General features: G+C 26.6%; 1 protein-coding gene across 2 annotated transcripts; it reads right to left on the bottom strand.

The window, feature by feature from the left end:
• Positions 1-2211: 2211 nt before the first annotated feature.
• Positions 2212-16485, bottom strand: LOC107457136 (2-Hydroxyacid oxidase 1). Of its 2 annotated transcripts, none has more exons than XM_016075223.4 (8): positions 16323-16485; positions 14153-14304; positions 11750-12005; positions 7763-7929; positions 7585-7676; positions 5629-5787; positions 4625-4694; positions 2212-2491 (listed from the first exon to the last, which is right to left on the bottom strand). In XM_016075223.4, the coding sequence occupies exons 2-8, from the start codon at positions 14196-14198 to the stop codon at positions 2424-2426; spliced, it is 858 nt and encodes a 285-aa protein (XP_015930709.2). In that variant the 5' UTR covers positions 14199-14304; positions 16323-16485; the 3' UTR covers positions 2212-2423. The 2 variants fall into 2 exon arrangements, with proteins under 2 accessions (XP_015930709.2, XP_015930701.2); XM_016075215.3 differs by lacking the exon at positions 16323-16485 and adding an exon at positions 16120-16314.
• Positions 16486-18621: the final 2136 nt, after the last annotated feature.

Raw genomic sequence — 18621 nt, 5'->3', positions numbered from 1 at the left:
AAAAGGAAATTTTCATAACTTAATAATTTAACTATTAATAGTTGTGTAAACATATAGTTTTCTATTGCCTAAAATTAGCCTCAGAAACTTGTAGTAAAATTGATTTCAGAGAGAGTAATACAAATCATAATTTTTTTTAATATCTTCTTCACATATTTTGATAATTGATGTTGTATTTATAGATGTTATAAATCTTCTAAAATTGAAATTAAAGACAATAAATAAAAAATATGATTTTTAAATATCAAACATGATGAATATATATATATATATATATAAGTCAATAAATGCACTTATTATCCTTAATATTTATGTAAATTTTAAACTATTAGCAATAATCACTTGAATTTGATCATATTTTTGTGGAAGAAATACTTAGTAAATAATAACTTGTCTAAATAGCAATGGCTGATGCATAAATATATATAACACAATAAGTACAGCAAAATAATTAAGTAAATTATGTTTTGTTTCTAAAAAAAAAAAAAAAAAGAATAAAAATAACTCCAATTGTTTTTCAGTCTTAAATTTAAATGTCATAGTATAATATTTTTTAAACATTACTATATTTATACTTATAGAATTAACATTGTAGGAAAATGAAGGAAAAACACAGTTCATTGTGGATAATTCAAATTTTTTTACTCTAGAAATCTGATTAAAAATGTTAAAAAATATATAATATTTCCCTATGTATTTTTAAGTGATAAAAATAACTGATTAATTTGAGTTGTAACATATGTTTATAGAAGTTTTCAGCTTTAATGTTATGCACACAGAAATTTAAGTAATATTTTTTTTTCTTTTCATCTGTCATCATTTATAGTAAAAAATATTCACAGTTTTCTTAGTGGTGGAACACTTTAGATCTGAAGATGCTCATTCTTTTTTTTAAAAAAAAAATATTATGGTAGATTCTAGATTTGCCACTGTAGCAAATATATATCAAAGAATATGAAACTAGATAAAACATAAAACAAATTCTTAAACCATAATGATAAATACATCACTTTACAGGGAATTCCATCATATGTAGGAATTTCTTGGTAAAAAAGGAGACAAAAAGAAATTCACAGACAGTGTTCTATCCTACTTGACCTTTTTAGGAGGACAAAATTATGTCATTACATATTAGTGAAACGTAACTTCAAGGGAAAAATCTGGAAGTCTATCAGAGATGGCCAAAAAAAATTCGTGAGAGTGTGAGCTTTAATCTATGTATTTTAAGTAAGTTAGAAAATTGAATAAAGCTCATCTATTTGTTTGTTCCAGACTGACTACTTAAGTGAACTGAACTTTTAACTTACACTTGAAAGGAAATTTGAGTACTTTTCATTGGACAGCCAGAGAAATTATTTCCTGCTACACAGACTTTTATTGTTCTGCTTATAGATTTTTAATTGTTTTTTTTAAATCTTTTTAAAATGTTTTAAGGTCTTTTAGGTATTATTGTTTTAAGAATGCCTGATTTCTTCACTTTGTAATTTTGTTGCATTTACATTTTCTTTTTATTTCTATCTTAAGTGTCCAACTTTGCATGGATTTTGTTTATTTAGTGACAACAGTTTTTCAGATTTTATGCATGATTAACTGAGAACCATTAGTTTTTTAATTTAATTTTGCATTATTTATTTTATGTTTCTAATTATTATTTTAATTTCAAAAATGATTGTATTAAGTGAAAAATGATATAAGCATTTTTGTTTTCGGTTATGAACTATTGTACAGCATGGGGAAAAAATATTCTGTCAAGTTTTTTTCTCACCTGATACTACAGGTTGGAAAACAAAATTTCACCAGTCTCTTTTAAATTTTAGATGAGGTTCATTGGAAGAAAAAGGTTGGGAAACACTTGTTCTCAACCCTTTAATCAATAAAAATTTTTATTTACGAAAAATGAAATAAAGAATTGGTTAAAAATTTTGTTTCGTGAATAGTTTTAAAGGTTATGGATTTTTTGAAATCAATTCACAAAATCAATAACTAAAAATTTAATTTCTTAAAATGAATTTAAATGCAAACTAGTATAGTTTTTCCAATTTATTTATTATTATCTCCAATTTATTTATTAGTTTTTCCAATTTATTATGTATTAAACTCAACAACAAAAATCTTTTAAAAATTCAACATACATAAATTTTTACAAAATATGAATCATCAGATAAATATATATATTTATATTAATTAAAATATTTAAAAATTTCTCACAAATTTAAATAATTGAAATTATTTTTTATTAGGTATACAAGCTAATAGGTGAAATATTTTTAAAAACTGTCACCTTAAACAAATATATATTATACATAAATACATTTTATCTAAAAAGTATAAAAATAAATTAAAACAAATAACTGTTATTTTTAACATTTCAACTATTAGATTATATACATTTGTTAAACTTGATTTCTGTTACAAAAGAAATCTTACAGTTTTGAATAATGTTCCTGTCTTACAACCATAGATGGCTTTAGATCATTCACATTGGTGCAACCTATAAAATTTTAAATAAAGTTAAAACTTGATATTCATATACAAAGAAACTTTAAAGTAATTTAAGATAAGTATTGTAATTAGATAGTATTTCTTTTAATGAGAAAACAATTAACAGGGAGTATAAATAAAATCAAAAGGCATGTTGAATACAAATATTAGCATTCAAATAGACAAATAATTGTTCTACAACTTTACAATTACCATGATCAGTGTGTCAACACTGAAAAAAAAATTTTTTTATACAGAAATCTGAGAAGCTTCAACAACATATTTGGAAAATTACCAAGCTTAGAATTGTTGGTAATAGAAATCAATGACAATTATTTACTGTAAAAAATTAGAAGAGTTTTTATAAAATTTCTTATTATAAAGATTTTGTTTTCTTGGTGAAAAACTATATGCAATAAAAATATCATTATAAAATAAAAAAAATCTTGTTTTCCTGTTGAAAAGTTACAGTATTTATCTAAAATATGATTTGGAACTATATTGAAATTTTTGTGAAATGCCCGGAAAAGTCAGGAAATTTAATTTCTGAAATTAAGTGTAAAAGCCATATCACACGTGCAGAAATTCGCCCAACACAACACACAACTTTCGTTCAACACAACAGTATGCAAAACTTTTAGCGCAACTTGGAAGTAGAACCATCGTGTGATATGCCAAACGAAGTTGAAGCAACTTTTTTCCTCCTCTTCGAAAAAGTTTACCCAACATTTCGCAGAACAACGCTTTTGACCAATCAGGTGAGAGAAGTCCACAACATTTCTTTCAAGAGAAAACAAGATGGCCAACTTGTGATGGTCTTCGGTGTTGATGTCAGATATTTGTTATTTCAGGTGAGTGTCAATACTTTATGTTTAATGTTTTTTTGCACAAAATATGATTCAATTCTAAAGAACTTATTAAAATACTTTTGAGTAATAATGTTATTGCATAGCTTATTTTTCAAAACGGCGATAGATTTTCTACGCCAAATTTGCCAATCTGAAGGAATATAAACAGGCGATGAATTTTAAGAGTTTAAATAATTTTTATTAGTTTCTGTAATTAATATTATTAGTTTCTGTTATAAATTTTATATTAAATAATGTGTTATCACTAAAATTTTCTGTTAACAGTGATTGTTTTTAATATGCTTTAATAGTATGGTTTTTCTGTGGAAGTTATATCATTTACGGAATTTTTATTATTGATTCCTCTTATTTGAAATATAGTTAGGAAATATATTTTAAGTTATAGTTACGAAATAGTTTTTTTAATTTAAAATAAAGTTTGATTTGGGATCGATGTAAATAATACCTTTTATATGAATTCTAATTTGTATTTGAAAAAATTTGCATGTTAATATTCTCAATATTATTCTTGTATGTATCGATTTATTTATACTTAATAAATCTCAGATGCTTTTGGATATTAGATAGTAGGACTCTATTTTGAATATTAGCTAACGTTACATCCTATTAAAATTGAATTAAATTTTTATTTAACCTAAAACTATTTTAATGTATACTTGATTTTCTTTTATTTTAAGATGGTTTGTTTAGATTTAATAACTAAAGAAAATTTTATTCTCATATTTGAATTGTTCTGAACAACGTTTCATTATTTTATCACTATCAGTAATGTTTTTGTGTATTACAGAAATATGGCAACTTCCAAAATAGATTAAAAAAGAAAGGTAAAGAATACTGATTTTCACCTATGAAGAATCATAGATCGACTGTATGGGCGCTAAATTGCCGGGATAGAAGGAAGGTATCGGCATGTTTACATAACATTAACATTACATAAACATTTTCATGAACTTTGGCAACCCTAGAACAACTTTTTCCGACTGAATGTTGGATGAAAAGTTTATCTTGCTGTTGCGTTGTGTGTTGTGTAGGGTGAATTTCTGCACGTGTGATATGGCTTTTAATCTTGTAACAAGTACATCCTCAAAAAAAGGAAGAAAAAAAAACATTTAACATGTCAGATTAAAATATTGCTAGTAAATAATATATGGTATAATGCATACAGAAAAAAAATTAGAAGTTAAAAAAAATATATAAAACAATGATGACAAAACCATTAAAATATTTTTCATTTCAAATAAACAGAAAAATGCAATTGTCTAGCTTATACATACCAAGCAAAGCCATAGAAAGGTCTAATTCTTTCTTTAAAATCTGAAGAACTTTTATTACTCCTTTTTCACCCTAACAAAAGTTAAAAAAATAAATAAATAAACAAGACAATAAAATGCAACTGTCTAGCTTATACATACCAGAACTGCATAAAAATTTTAGAAGTTTCTGACAGTGGAAAGTTACTCTAGAAAACCCGTATTTAACGTGATAAGTTTTCTTACCTAAATAATTGAAGCATCTGTTTAAAAATTGCCTTCATGTCATATAATCTTAGACCAAGACACACCTATTTAAACTACTTTCCTTAAGATTTTTTTATCTTCAAAAATAGCTAGTTTTATGGGCAAACAGTTTAAGCAAGTATGTATTTTGTCATTTTGACATAACATGGTCATTCAAATGAGGATCTAAAGGTATTTTTTAAACACATATTGTAATATCTCATAGGTTTAAAATTATTTTTCACAAATTTATTTTATAACAGAATAGGATGCTGAAAATTTTTTCTCAAATTTTTTTTTTATGACAGATAGAATGTTGAAAATTGAATTGAAAAAAAGAATGAAAATTTAATTTAAAAATAGTGAATTTAGGTAACATGAAATTATGTTAAAAGCTGAGAATTCACTTTATATATATTTTTTAATTGAAAATGTGTAGCTCCTACTTTAAATTTATATAAAAGTTTTTTATGATTTGGATTTTAAAATAAAATATTATTTATAGATCATGAATTTAAAAGAACACAAAATATGAATATTTCCAGCTACAAAATATTTTGGAAATACTACAAAATACTTGGAACAGTTGGTTTATTCATGATTTACGACAGTTGGAACTCGATAATTTTATTTTTTAAAAATTTAGACTGAATTTCCATTCTACTTCAAATTGTACAAGAATATAATGCTTTTAAGTACTAAATACTTATAAAAAAGTATTCAAATTTTTTGTTTCTAAAAGTATGATTGATTAAATGGATTTGAAATAGAATTGAACTTACACTATGAGCAAGACCCCATAAAATTGGCCTTCCAATAAACACTGCCTTTGCCCCCAAAATTAAAGCTTTGAGAACATCTGTTCCAGTACGCACACCACCATCCATATACACTTCACAGCGTCCAGCAACAGCTCTAACAACTTCAGGTAATGCTTCAATCTAAATAGATCAGGGATACTTAAGTTTTGGACAAGACTGGTATGCAGAAATTTATGTTCAGAAATAAATAATATTTTTAATGTATATATTTAGTTGCATGTACATCTTACAGATACTAATAGACAATATAAATACTATTACGTAATAAAAAAATGAGTATATAAGACTGCTAATTGAAATATAGTAAGACCTTGCCCATTAGAAATTCTTGGAACTCAATGATTTCAAGGTAGAGGAAAATTCTACAAAGGTGCTAACTTTCTAAACTAGCTATTAATAATCAGAGATACAATAACACAGAAATATATACAGTTAGCATTTAAAAAAATTAAATTAGCACAATAAGGTGTATATACTACTTAATTCTATATAGATATGTAATATTAATAAAATTATATCTACTAATAAATAAAAGACATAGCACTTAGGTAAAGATACTATTTAAAAATCATACAGCACTAAAATTTTATACTCCATTATAAAATAATGAACTAAATTGAAAATTTGGAATCAATGTTCTAGTTTTTGGTTAAACTTTGGTGTTTTTGGTTAACTTTTTTATCATCCTGCACATGAACCACTAAATATTTTTACTCAAAGCATTTCAGATTTGAGTATTTGTTCATTTTTTGCTTTTTTATAACGAAAGAAGTTTCAGAAGGGGGAAATGAGATTTATTTGCTTTTTTTAATTTCTTTTTTCTATCGAATCATTTTTGTTTTCAGAATTGCTTAAGGAGTAGAAAAAAATTATCAAAGTTAATAAAAATTATTAAATTACATTAGTTGCAAACAACAAAATTTCATAACTCGTAACACATAAATTCTCAAAAACTGTAATTTTTATTACTCAACCATAATCACGATTATGAAATTGCTATAATTGCGGATAAACCGCAAAAGTTGGCACCCTTAATTTTAAGTAAAAAGCTGAAAAAAAGCATTTTTTTAAAAAAAATGTAATTTAAACATTATAGGATAGATTGATTGTTGGCAACATCTAATTTAATTCAATATCTTCTACTGTATGAAAAATAAAATACAGTTTTTGAAAATAGAAACAAATTAAACTTATCTTGTACAAACCTAATGACATACAGATTGATTGGTTATAAGCCAAAACTTACTGATTGGAAACAAAACAAACATTTCCTCATGAACTTAATAGGATGAAATCAACTTGCATAGAATCTTTATTTTACTGAATCTCAAAACTATAGGTATATATTCATTTTTCTTGCCTTAAAAATTATTCTTCCCTTTTTGAAATATATGTTATATACAAAAATAATGAAAAATAACCATATATTTTACGAAATAACAAGCTTTTAAAAACGTTGATAGCTATATATGGCAATTTTATCATGCTACTAACTGAATACCCCTTCTTTGTATAGTGTGAAAAAAAAGAAATATTGAATAAATTAATGTAACACTCATGCGCAAAGCTAAAAAATATATTTAAAAAGAATTAATGCAGCTGAAATAATTGAAATTTTTATTTATCTATTTATGTGTTGCTTTTTGATGTATATTATGTTTCTAATGTGTTGCCTTTTTCAGAGGCTATATTTAAAAATTTTCAGACAGTTTTGAAGCTGCTTGTAATAACTTTTTAACTATGTTCCATACAAAAATTCTAGCAGAAACAAAGCTTGAACTGTCAGTCATTACTAAAGAGATGAGTTGAGAGAGGTTTATATAAAAAGCAGATATTGCATTAGAGTGCAATAATTATAAAAGTCATGAAAAAAGTTTTTTAGTTAAACAAAATTAAAAGATAACAATTAAAAATTACAGTTGCAGGAACACCATCTAGCTGCCTTCCACCATGATTTGATACAATAATTCCAGATACACCATATTTAACAGCTGAAATGGCATCTTCAGCTAAAGTGAATAAAAAACAGTATCATGAGAATGTTATTCACATGCAATTCCCTTTCAGAATATGATAATATATGCATGTGCATTACCTGTCAGAACTCCTTTTACAATGATTGGTAAAGATGTGATAGATTTCAACCAAAGAATATCTTCCCAAGTTAAGGAGGGATCAAACAAAGAATTCACATATTTATTTAAATTAGATTCTTCAGTTGATGATGGTAATGATGACAAGTCTGTATCAAAATTTGCAAGCCTAGAAAGATTTAAAAAAATTGTAAGATGTGAATAAATATAATAATAATAATGAATAAATCATTAAAACAATACATAAAAGAAAATTTTGTTCAAACACTTTAATAAAAATGTTCTTAGATTTGTAAATTGTCCTAATCAAGTACTCAGGTAAGCGGAAAAGTTTCATATGTTCATAACTCTAACAAGTGAGAAAATATTTATGATTAAATATTATGTACAATCTAGATATTAAAACTGAAATTGATTTTAGAATGGTACAGAAGAGTGTTGGCTATATATCATCATCTATGAATATTCTACATTTACATGGCGTGTAAACAGCTTTACACAAAAATTGCCAAGGTCTTAAAAAACAGGAGAGTAAAATCTAAATATTTTTCAAAGTTATAAGAACGATATCCAAAAAATCCTAATTCATTTTAGTATAGAAAATTTTCTTTATGTGTCATACATATTTTTTAATTCCTTGCTTGCAGAGTTATGGTTATACTGCCTCTATAACCACATAAATATTCTTTACAAAAGTTTATTTTTAATAACTTTTTCTTTCACTACACTTTGAAATTGTTAAGGTATAAACTATAAATAAATGTTGGTGGAGAAAGACAATTTATAATAAAAAGGATATTTAACTGGAATTGAATTACACTTGATTTAAAGATTTTAGCTTACAGCAGAATTACATACCATCATTGTTAAAAAGAAGCTTTGTGTTATAGGGAAGATTATAAGAATTTGAAGATTAGTTAAAAAAGAACCTAAATTTTTAGCCTTATTTGCTTCATACTGCATATAAAAAGATAAATGCTATTTTTTTTTCAGAATTTAGACAACTTCACTGTTGTCTTTATTTTATCTAGTATTAAATATAGATATTTCTACTTTTTGAAATCACAATTATGATATAATAATTATCAGCAAAATTGTGTTAGATTTGATTGTCAAATAATTTTTATAGCTATTGAATGGGATATAATGTAATAGGTTAAATGATTTCCATGATTCTTTGGATTTTTATATTCTAATTATTTGGTTCTAACTATGAATCAAGATACTAAATGACGAACACAGAAATTTTTTCCATTTTTTTATGTGTTTGGATTCCTAATTCACAATCTGAAAAAAGTTTTTTTTTTAATGCACCAATTTAAAACTTTTTTTAACGCAAGTGCCTAGGCCTCAACTTCTATGAGGTCCCAAATTACAATTAACTATTTATTTTTAAACTTTTTGTCACATTTTTTAGAATTAAAAAATTTTTTTAAATTAGTTGAAATTGTTAAAAAAAATAATTCTCAGTTTTTATAAAATGTATACCAGGAAAGGCTCCCAACCAATTAAATTAAAATCTTCTAAAAATATGATTAAACATTATAGAGGTCAGTTACACTAAAGGTGGAATTAAAATCAAAAAAACATTTTATTTAACCTATACAATTCAAATGATGCTCCTAGTTATTTATTTCAGGAAGAGTAAGTACATCAGAATTTTTTTTATTTTTAATTTAGACAAATGAGTACCAATGAATAAATTGGTTTTGCTGAATTCTAGTTCATCTTTATTACTAAATTATAATTGACTTTGATGATAATTTTAAGATTTTGGCCCTTTTAATTATTGATTTGAAATTTTTAATAAGTAAATTCTAATTACTTCTATCTAGACAAGAATACAAATATAAATATCAAGGACTGAGTTTGTGGCATTACAATTTGAAGAGTTTAACATGATTAACCAGATCTGACTCATCCTTATAAAAAATATCTGCACATGCTTATAGAATTGCCAAAAAAATTCAATATTCCTGAATTGATATAAAAATGACACCAGCAAAATTTTGTCTATAACACTTCAAAATGAAAAAGTCAAAGAAATTGTGGTAAGGAGGAAATTCAATTTCTAGCATTAAAATGAAATATTTCTTGGAGTAAAGAAATCTTAGGTTAGAGTTCCATTTATAGAGGAGAAACTGCAGAAACTACTACTAGTCTTCCTCTCATGAAACAATTTTAAAAATGTTGTCTTTAAAAAAGTAAAAATATCACAAAGACGACATCAAAAAATGTAACAGCATTCAGCTATTTCAAAATGGTACTCTGAATCCAGAATGAATCTAAAATGTATGATGTAAAACATAAAAAAAAGGGTAATTTAGAAATAAGTATTATCATATGTTTCATGAGCTCTAAGAATATTGTAATTTTCAATTAGACTTGCATAAAGACTAACACATTAGTCATAACTTATGATTCAGCTAATAACATAAACTAAGCAACAACTGCAGACAAGTAAAATTTGTTATTTTTCTCCATACTGGACAATACAGTATGCACAATCATTTGGAAAGATGCTGATTTAAAGAAATGTGTTTATTTTTTAATGGCTATAAATTTTAGGACTTATAGTATTACTAAACTGTTAAAAGGAAATTGCAAGTACAATAAACTTGATTTTGACATTTCTCAGAATGTATTAGCAAAAATAAAGTTTTTACTGAATAAAAACAAAATAATTGATAACTTATAATATCCAGGGGTGATTGTAAGCCCAACTCAAATATCCTGAAAATTTCCTGAGTACAATCATTAATGACGGATATCAAATAATTAAAGTCTTTATAAATTTAAATCATTGATATTTCCACAACATGAAATTCTAATTAAATTAAACACACCATACTTTAAATTAATAATTATTTATAAGCTTACTTTCATTTCGAATAACATTTATCATTCTACCAGAAAAAATATTTACAAATGAATGAGATGCCAACTGTAAATTCTAGTTCTAATATTTTTAAATAAAATATTTAAGAATTTTTATACATAAATGTGATCGATGATTTCTTGAAACTTCTGGACTTTGGATTTCCGGATGGCGGTTAACGGAAATCTGGATTTTTTCAAGTGCACAATCATCTCTGAATATCACAATTAATAAATTAACCATCATAAGGGAAACATAAGTATTTATTGAATCACCAATTCTAGTGCATTCACAACATAAAAAATAATCTTTGATATATACCTAACATACANTTAATGGCTATAAATTTTAGGACTTATAGTACTACTAAACTGTTAAAAGGAAATTGCAAGTACAATAAACTTGATTTTGACATTTCTCAGAATGTATTAGCAAAAATAAAGTTTTTACTGAATAAAAACAAAATAATTGATAACTTATAATATCCAGGGGTGATTGTAAGCCCAACTCAAATATCCTGAAAATTTCCTGAGTACAATCATTAATGACGGATATCAAATAATTAAAGTCTTTATAAATTTAAATCATTGATATTTCCACAACATGAAATTCTAATTAAATTAAACACACCATACTTTAAATTAATAATTATTCATAAGCTTACTTTTATTTCAAATAACATTTATTATTCTACCAGAAAAAAATATTGACAAATGAATGAGATGCCAACTGCAAATTCTAGTTCTAATATTTTTAAATAAAATATGTAAGAATTTTTATACATAAATGTGATCGATGATTTCTTGAAACTTCTGGACTTTGGATTTGGCGGTTAACGGAAAATCTGCAAATTGCTGCTGATTTTTTCCGGTGCACAATCATCTCTGAATATCACAAATTATAAATTAACCATCATAAGGGAAACATAAGTATTTATTGAATCACCAATTTTAGTGCATTTACAACACAAAAAATAATCTTTGATATATACCTGGCATACATTCAAGAAAGTAAAATTCTTAAAAAAATGAAAACTATTAATATTTTATAATATAGAGCAATTTCACATTGAAAACATAAAAAATAATAATAATTAAATAAATTATTTAACCTCAAGTGAGGAGGAAGAGCAAATCTATTTCTTGAATCAGCAATTCTATGACCAAAAACTGGAGTATCAACAGTGACAACTAATGCAGAGAAGCCAGCCTTTTCTGCTCGAGCAACCAGATTTTCAGTAACCTTTCTTTCATTGTAAATATATAATTGAAACCATCTCTTTGAGTTAGGAGCTGCTTTGGCTACATCTTCCATTGAAGTTGTTGATAAAGTACTGAGTATCATAATGACATTTTCATGATTTGCTCCTTAATTTAAAGAATAAATCTTGTTAAATAAACAAATTATTTAAAAAAACTTTTTTTCAATAAAATTGATATAAAAGAATTCAATTATTTTTCTTTCAATATTTATCAGCATTAATAAACAAATGTTATTGAGTAATTATTTTTGACAAGCTGAACTAAATTACACTTTTAAATTTTCATTTTGTTATGACTCAAATATCAATTTTATTAATATAATTTAAATTCTACATTCCCCTCTGCAATTTTGTCAATATTTTTGCTGCTTTTGCTTATCCACCTGTATATTTATTTTTTCCGTCTCATATATTCCAATATAAGACTATCGCCGGCCAGGTGGCCGAGTGGTTAGCGTGTCTGACTGCGGAGCCAATGGCCGCGGGTTCGAATCCCGCTCTGGGCATGGATGTTTCTCTCTCTGTGTTGTCTTCTGTTGTGTGAATGAGTGAATGTGGCCCACCCTATGAACGGGTTTGTGGCAGTATGGCGTAGGTAACGTTGCTCGCCTCCGTGACTTTGGTTCACAGGTGCCCACTGGGTAACGCTAAATGAGTAACAATTCCGGCATCTTCTATGGCGAAGAACGAAAAGTTCAGTGCCTGCCGTTATTAAAAAAAAAAAAAAAATATATATAAGACTATCAATGCAATGCGATTTTGTTGTCATACAAAAATTTTAGCTTTGTCAGTAAATTTTCTCTGAAAAATAAAGGCGATCTTGATATCACTGGGTCATATTCTACAGATAGGCTATTTTTTGGTAGTGACAAAAAGAAAAGAAAAAATGCAACAGAAATTTCTAAATTTTCGAAAAAAATTCAAAATTTCTTAATTTATTTTTATGCGATTGAGCTAATTTTTTAAAGTGTTTACAGTTAGGGATTTAAAGTTTCTTTAAAAACTAATTTTTTTCCCCGTAGCTAATGACACAATTCATTTAACAAACTTCTTTATTTTTCTTCTAGGCAAGGTGTTAATTGATTATACATTCTTAAGAATGTTTCTACCTCCATTGTGTAAGACTTTGACTTATATTTACAGGCAATTTTTTCTGCATATGTATTTGTTATATTAATGATTGTATTTTCCATATCATTTGTAAAAAAAAAAAAAAATTTCTTAGTTTCTTTACAATTTTGATCTAGATATACTTTAAATAAATGATGGCATATTTATTTTTTACAGTTTGCCCAATTGATATACCCAAGAATTACCCAACTGATATCAGAGGTCTATCAAGACCATTCGTAAAAGGTCTTATCGCTGAAAAAAATCACAAAAAATTTAGTGGATTTATAACTAGCATTAAATTGGGTTCTTTTTGCCAGGGTTCCATTTTGTGACTTTGTGACATTTATTTTCAAACAGGCAGTTTTTTTCATAACAAATAACTATAAAACTATATCTCACAATAAAATGATAGTAAAACACGGAAATAAAAAACCTCATTTAATATTTCCAAAAACAAATCTCAATGATCTTGTTACTAGATTTAAAAACACCAGTAAACAATACAGAAATTAATACTCTAATTCAATTTAAAGATGTAATTTCATATTTTCCTCCTCACACAAACATTATGACTATTTAATTGCAGTTGCAATACATTAAATAGAAACATTTCTTTTCACATTGATTTTGTGCATTCACATTATATACACAGATTCATTAAATTGAAAAAAATTAAATTCAAGACAGACTGTCTGAATTACATTAGAATTTATTTAATTTCTCAAGTAGGATAAATTGGTAATATTGAATGATAGGATGTAAGTATGATTAATTTTGAAAAAAAAAAAAAAANTGAAAAAAAAAAAAAAAAAAAAAAAAACACAAAATAAGGATAAATTTTTCAAAAATTTTGAGAAGAGACCATTTTTAAAATCAAAAATATTGAGAAGGGTCTGCTTTCAGGATATAATGTTATGTGAAGAACTTGTTAATGGATCCAAATTTATCTGATAAAAACCTCTGATTAAGCATAATATTCAATGAAAATTAAGAGAAACATCAAATATCAGTCATAACTAAAACTGCATTATGAAACAACTATAACATGCCTGGTTATTCTGATATTTAATAAAGAGAAAACCTTTGGGCAATTATAACATAGAATAATTATCATTACATGTAAATTCAAAATTATCATACCCTTTATCGTGGCTATTTCTCCATCAGGATGAGCCATCCTTTGCATAGCAGTAGGAGCAATTCCAATAGGGAAGGAAACATCTTTCCCTGCAAGAGTAACAGCCAAATGCCGTTTTGAAACATTTTGAAGACTTCTAGTTCTAAAACGTAACCTGTAATATCTCAATCAATAAGACTTCGATAGGTAATTTAAATGCATTTTAATTTAAGCAGAAATATAAAAATTTGTTTGAAAGATAAATTTTGCTGCAGATAAACAAAACAAATAATAATAATAAAAAATATGCATAATAAACCTACATGATAGATAAATTACTATAGCTGTAACATTTCAAAAAAAGAATTTTACGTTAAACCATGGCAAAACACATTTTAATATAAAAAATGATACACAATAGTTTATATACATACATACACACATACTTACCAATCTATCCATCTATATCTATCAATAGGAAAAATATAGTTTAAAAATATATTAACTATTTGATTTTTACTATTGCAATTCTGGAATTATTATTTAACGTGTGAGAATTTATTCAGTTTTCTCTGGCTCAGTCATAGCAAAAACATTGCTAAAACTATTTCTATTGTTTTATTTTTATTATCTGTTGTTTATTTTACAATATATGAATATAACAGATCTTAACCTTGATATCAACGTAATATTTTATTGTATAACATTTTTTGCAGCTTAAAAGTCTTTGAAAGCTCAAAAAATAAGTCTCTTTATAATTTATGAAGGAAAAGATGACATGTGCTCCTGTTTAACAAAATATTTTGGGTTAAAATGTCATTTATCCTCTTGAAATATTTTCTGGCACTTAAGAGTATGTATGACATTTACTCAGTTAAGCCTAAGTCAAGGATGCCAGAAGTGGAATTCAGCTGGTATGTCTCCAAACTCGATAAATAAGTTATCCGAGATTAAAATTTTACAAATTTTAAAATTAGAGCTTTGTAAAAACACACAAATTATTTCAAAATTAAAATTGCATTGTGTTAAAAACTGGAAAAATTAATCTATTAAAATTTACAATAATAGCAGCTTTTATTTCATGCGGAAAAATTTTGTGATAACTATGTTAAAAATCCTTATTTCTTAGTTAAATTGATCTACATATTTTATGGTATGAAATTTTGAGATTTTATAAATTCATTTCAACAAAAGACAATAAGTCACAGAATTACACGTGAAATATCACAGGTAAGATGTAAACATTTATTAATTGAAAAAAGAAATTTTTTTTCATTTTCGTTTTGTAATTCAATAATATCATATCATGTGCAGTAAGACTAGAGAGGTAGTTTTCTGATAATATATTAAAGTGTCAATTAAAAATAATAAACCAACACAGCAGTTTTTCCCCGACATAGTTGCCATTTACTACCTGTTTGATCTCAACCTCTTCAAATAGTATATAAATGGGTCACATGATTGGAGTTTTATTGTAAGTTTTTAATCTTCCTATTAACAGGTACTACTTGGTCAAAAAACTTCATTGGCTTCAATAAATATGATAATGGAAATGGTTTTATTTATTTAAAAAAATAATATGTTCATGTGTTCAATAAATAGTTTATCACTTGGAAAATACCGATTATATTACATTAATTAAATATAATATCTAAAGATAATCATCATTATTTGTAAAAAATAAAAAGTTCTATTTATAATTTCAGAAAAAAATATGAATGACAAAAATGCAAATTTATTTATAATAATACATAGAGTAGAATAAAATCATAGTATCTCAATTTTAAGAAAAAGGATTAAGGATCCAGATATTGCAATTAACTAAGATGAGTGAAGCAAGTAGTTAAAGATAAAACTAGAAAAAAAAAGACAAAACTGAAAATAATAAGTTGTTTTTAAACTGGATTCAAAATTAAATACACATTTCATTAAAACAGCACAATTCTGAAAAAACAAGTTATTAACTATCTTTGATGAAACAAGAATAAACCTTTTAAAAGCTTCTTTATTTTCAATTAAAGTCTGTTCATTGTTTGCACCACTTTTATAATAATCACCAATTTTTTTACTTAAACTTTTAAGGGCAAACTTTTCAAAATCATCAATACAGAAAAAGTCATCGATTGAATTACTAGTCGCCATTATACACTCCTATCTTTAAAAAGAAATGAGGAAAGCATAGAGAAAACTTACGGTTAGATTTTATCTTATTTTGATATATTTCAGACATAAAAGCATGTGAGTAAGTGATAAACTTATCGATTTGCATTCCAGCGACAGTTATTTTTTTTATTTAATCACCTGTTTTAAGCAAAACAAAACAATGTTGATTATTTGATATATAAAGTCTCTGACTGCTTACTTTTGCTAACATAAAGGCTTTTGCTAACATATTTTGCTCATTACGCCCTTGGATGTTGATTGTGGATGTGCCATAGATAGGCTCCATGATTACGCCTCAGTTTAAACCTTTAAAAGCTAATAAAAACTTTAAAGGTTAACTTGTCCGGCAGTGGACTGATCGTTAAGACACGGTTCCTATCAGATCACCGAAGTCAAGCATCACTGACCGCGGTCAGTGTGAGGGTGGGTGACGTGACCACTTGGATCAGTCTGCGTAGGGACCGAGGGTGTGCGGTATTGGTCCTCGTTAAACTGTTCTACCGTAAAGTGCTCGACTTCGCTTGCAGGTCGTCGGGCTACCGAAGTGAGGCTGCCATCCCCTCTGCAGAGGTTCAAAATTGTGATGGCATGTCTTCGACTCATCCTCAGAGCTGTTTCCCAGGCAGTCGCCAATAACCCATTGTGCAGCTCTAGTGTGACGTAAATGAACTACTACTACTCAAAGGTTAACTTTTGCTGTTATACTAAAATATCGTTTAGACTTTATTTTAATTATTTTTAAAGGATACCCGTCAGCTCTTTATTGTTCTCCAACTTGATTGTTGTTGTTTACGTCGACTAGAGCTGCACAATTTGCTATTGGCGACGATCTAGGAAGCATCCCTGAGGATGATCCGAAGACATGCCATCACAATTTTGATCCTTTGCAGAGGGGATAGCATCCTTGCTTCGGTTGTCCGACGACCTACACGCTAAGTCGAGCACTTTACGGTAGAACAGTTTAACGAGGACCAATACCGCTCACCCTTGCTCTCTACGCAGACTAATCCAAGTGGTCAGTCACCCGCACACTGACCGCAGCCAGTGATGTTTGACTTCGGTGATCTGCTGGGAACAGTGTCTTAACCATCAGTCCACTGCGGGACTTCTCCAACTTGAAAAATTGCTAGGATTATTATTTTCAGATTGCTGAGCACACTCATTTTATCTATCCGAATCACAATGGGATAGAATCACTTGTAAAGCGGCTAAGACACTGAAAATTAGGATATTGGTGTAGATTGATACTTGCTCCTTCTGTTTGAATTTAAAACTTGTAAACAGAAGAGTCTCATGAATTTAATTATTATAATAGTAGCTAAACATTTCAGATTTGTTGTGATACTGAATTTTCTTTTGTGATATGAATTAAAACCTCTGCATTTTTTTTCTTTCTCATAAGCGGAAAAATGGGTATTTTGCCAAACACAGATTCCTTTAAAAACACACCGAAAAGAAAAACATCAGAAGAAAAAGTTTAAAATTCCTTCTAGATTTATTCATCAACATTGAGTCCTCTATTAACTGATAACTATATAAAAAAAGAAGGAAAAACAAAAGAAGGAAACTTTCTTTAGAAAAAGCCCGAAAACAAACCTTAAAACTAAATTACTTCAAAATTAATTGGAAATTAAGAAAAAATATACCCAAGATCTTTTTTATCTTGATTGGAGAAAACTATAATTTTATTGAAATTAGTCTTTGATTTACTTCAGGAAAAATTTATTGAGCCCAAAATGAATTAGAAATTTAAACAAAATTTGACGTTTTTCATACCAACAGCCATAAGAATATACGACTGCAGAAAATCATTATTTTGCTGTTAATACTTTTTGTTAAAGTGAAATGCAATATGAAAAATAAGTAATAAATTAATGAAAAATCAAATAAAGAGAAAAGAATTCAAATTCATTTGACTAATTTAATATATATATATATATGTATATATATGTCTCCTATAATTTTCTTTAATGTGTGGGTATGGAAAAAAAGTCCTTTAATTTTTACATTTACCTCAGATCCTTTTAATTATTAAAAAAGTTCAAAGTGTAAAATTTTTTCTTTTTTAGGTTTTATCACAGATTTGTTTAAAATTAGTGGCCATAATCTGGAAAGAGGTCCAAAACCTCCACTACGACATGACCTTTTCTTTTCTATTCTATTTAAAATAAATTCAATTGAAAGAATTACCTATATTTAAAATAAAAAAATAATAAAAATCCGAGGAAGAATGGCTTTTAAAATTTTTCCTAAACTAATGGTAAACGCGATTCTTATCTGTAAAGAGTAAGAGTTTGAGACTCATAACTCCACAAGCCTGTTTTTCGTT

This window comes from Parasteatoda tepidariorum, chromosome 5 (assembly GCF_043381705.1).
Source record: "Parasteatoda tepidariorum isolate YZ-2023 chromosome 5, CAS_Ptep_4.0, whole genome shotgun sequence".
NCBI lineage: Eukaryota > Metazoa > Arthropoda > Arachnida > Araneae > Theridiidae > Parasteatoda > Parasteatoda tepidariorum.
Note: the sequence above shows the minus strand (reverse complement) of the source record. Positions and strands in the feature narration are given on the sequence as shown.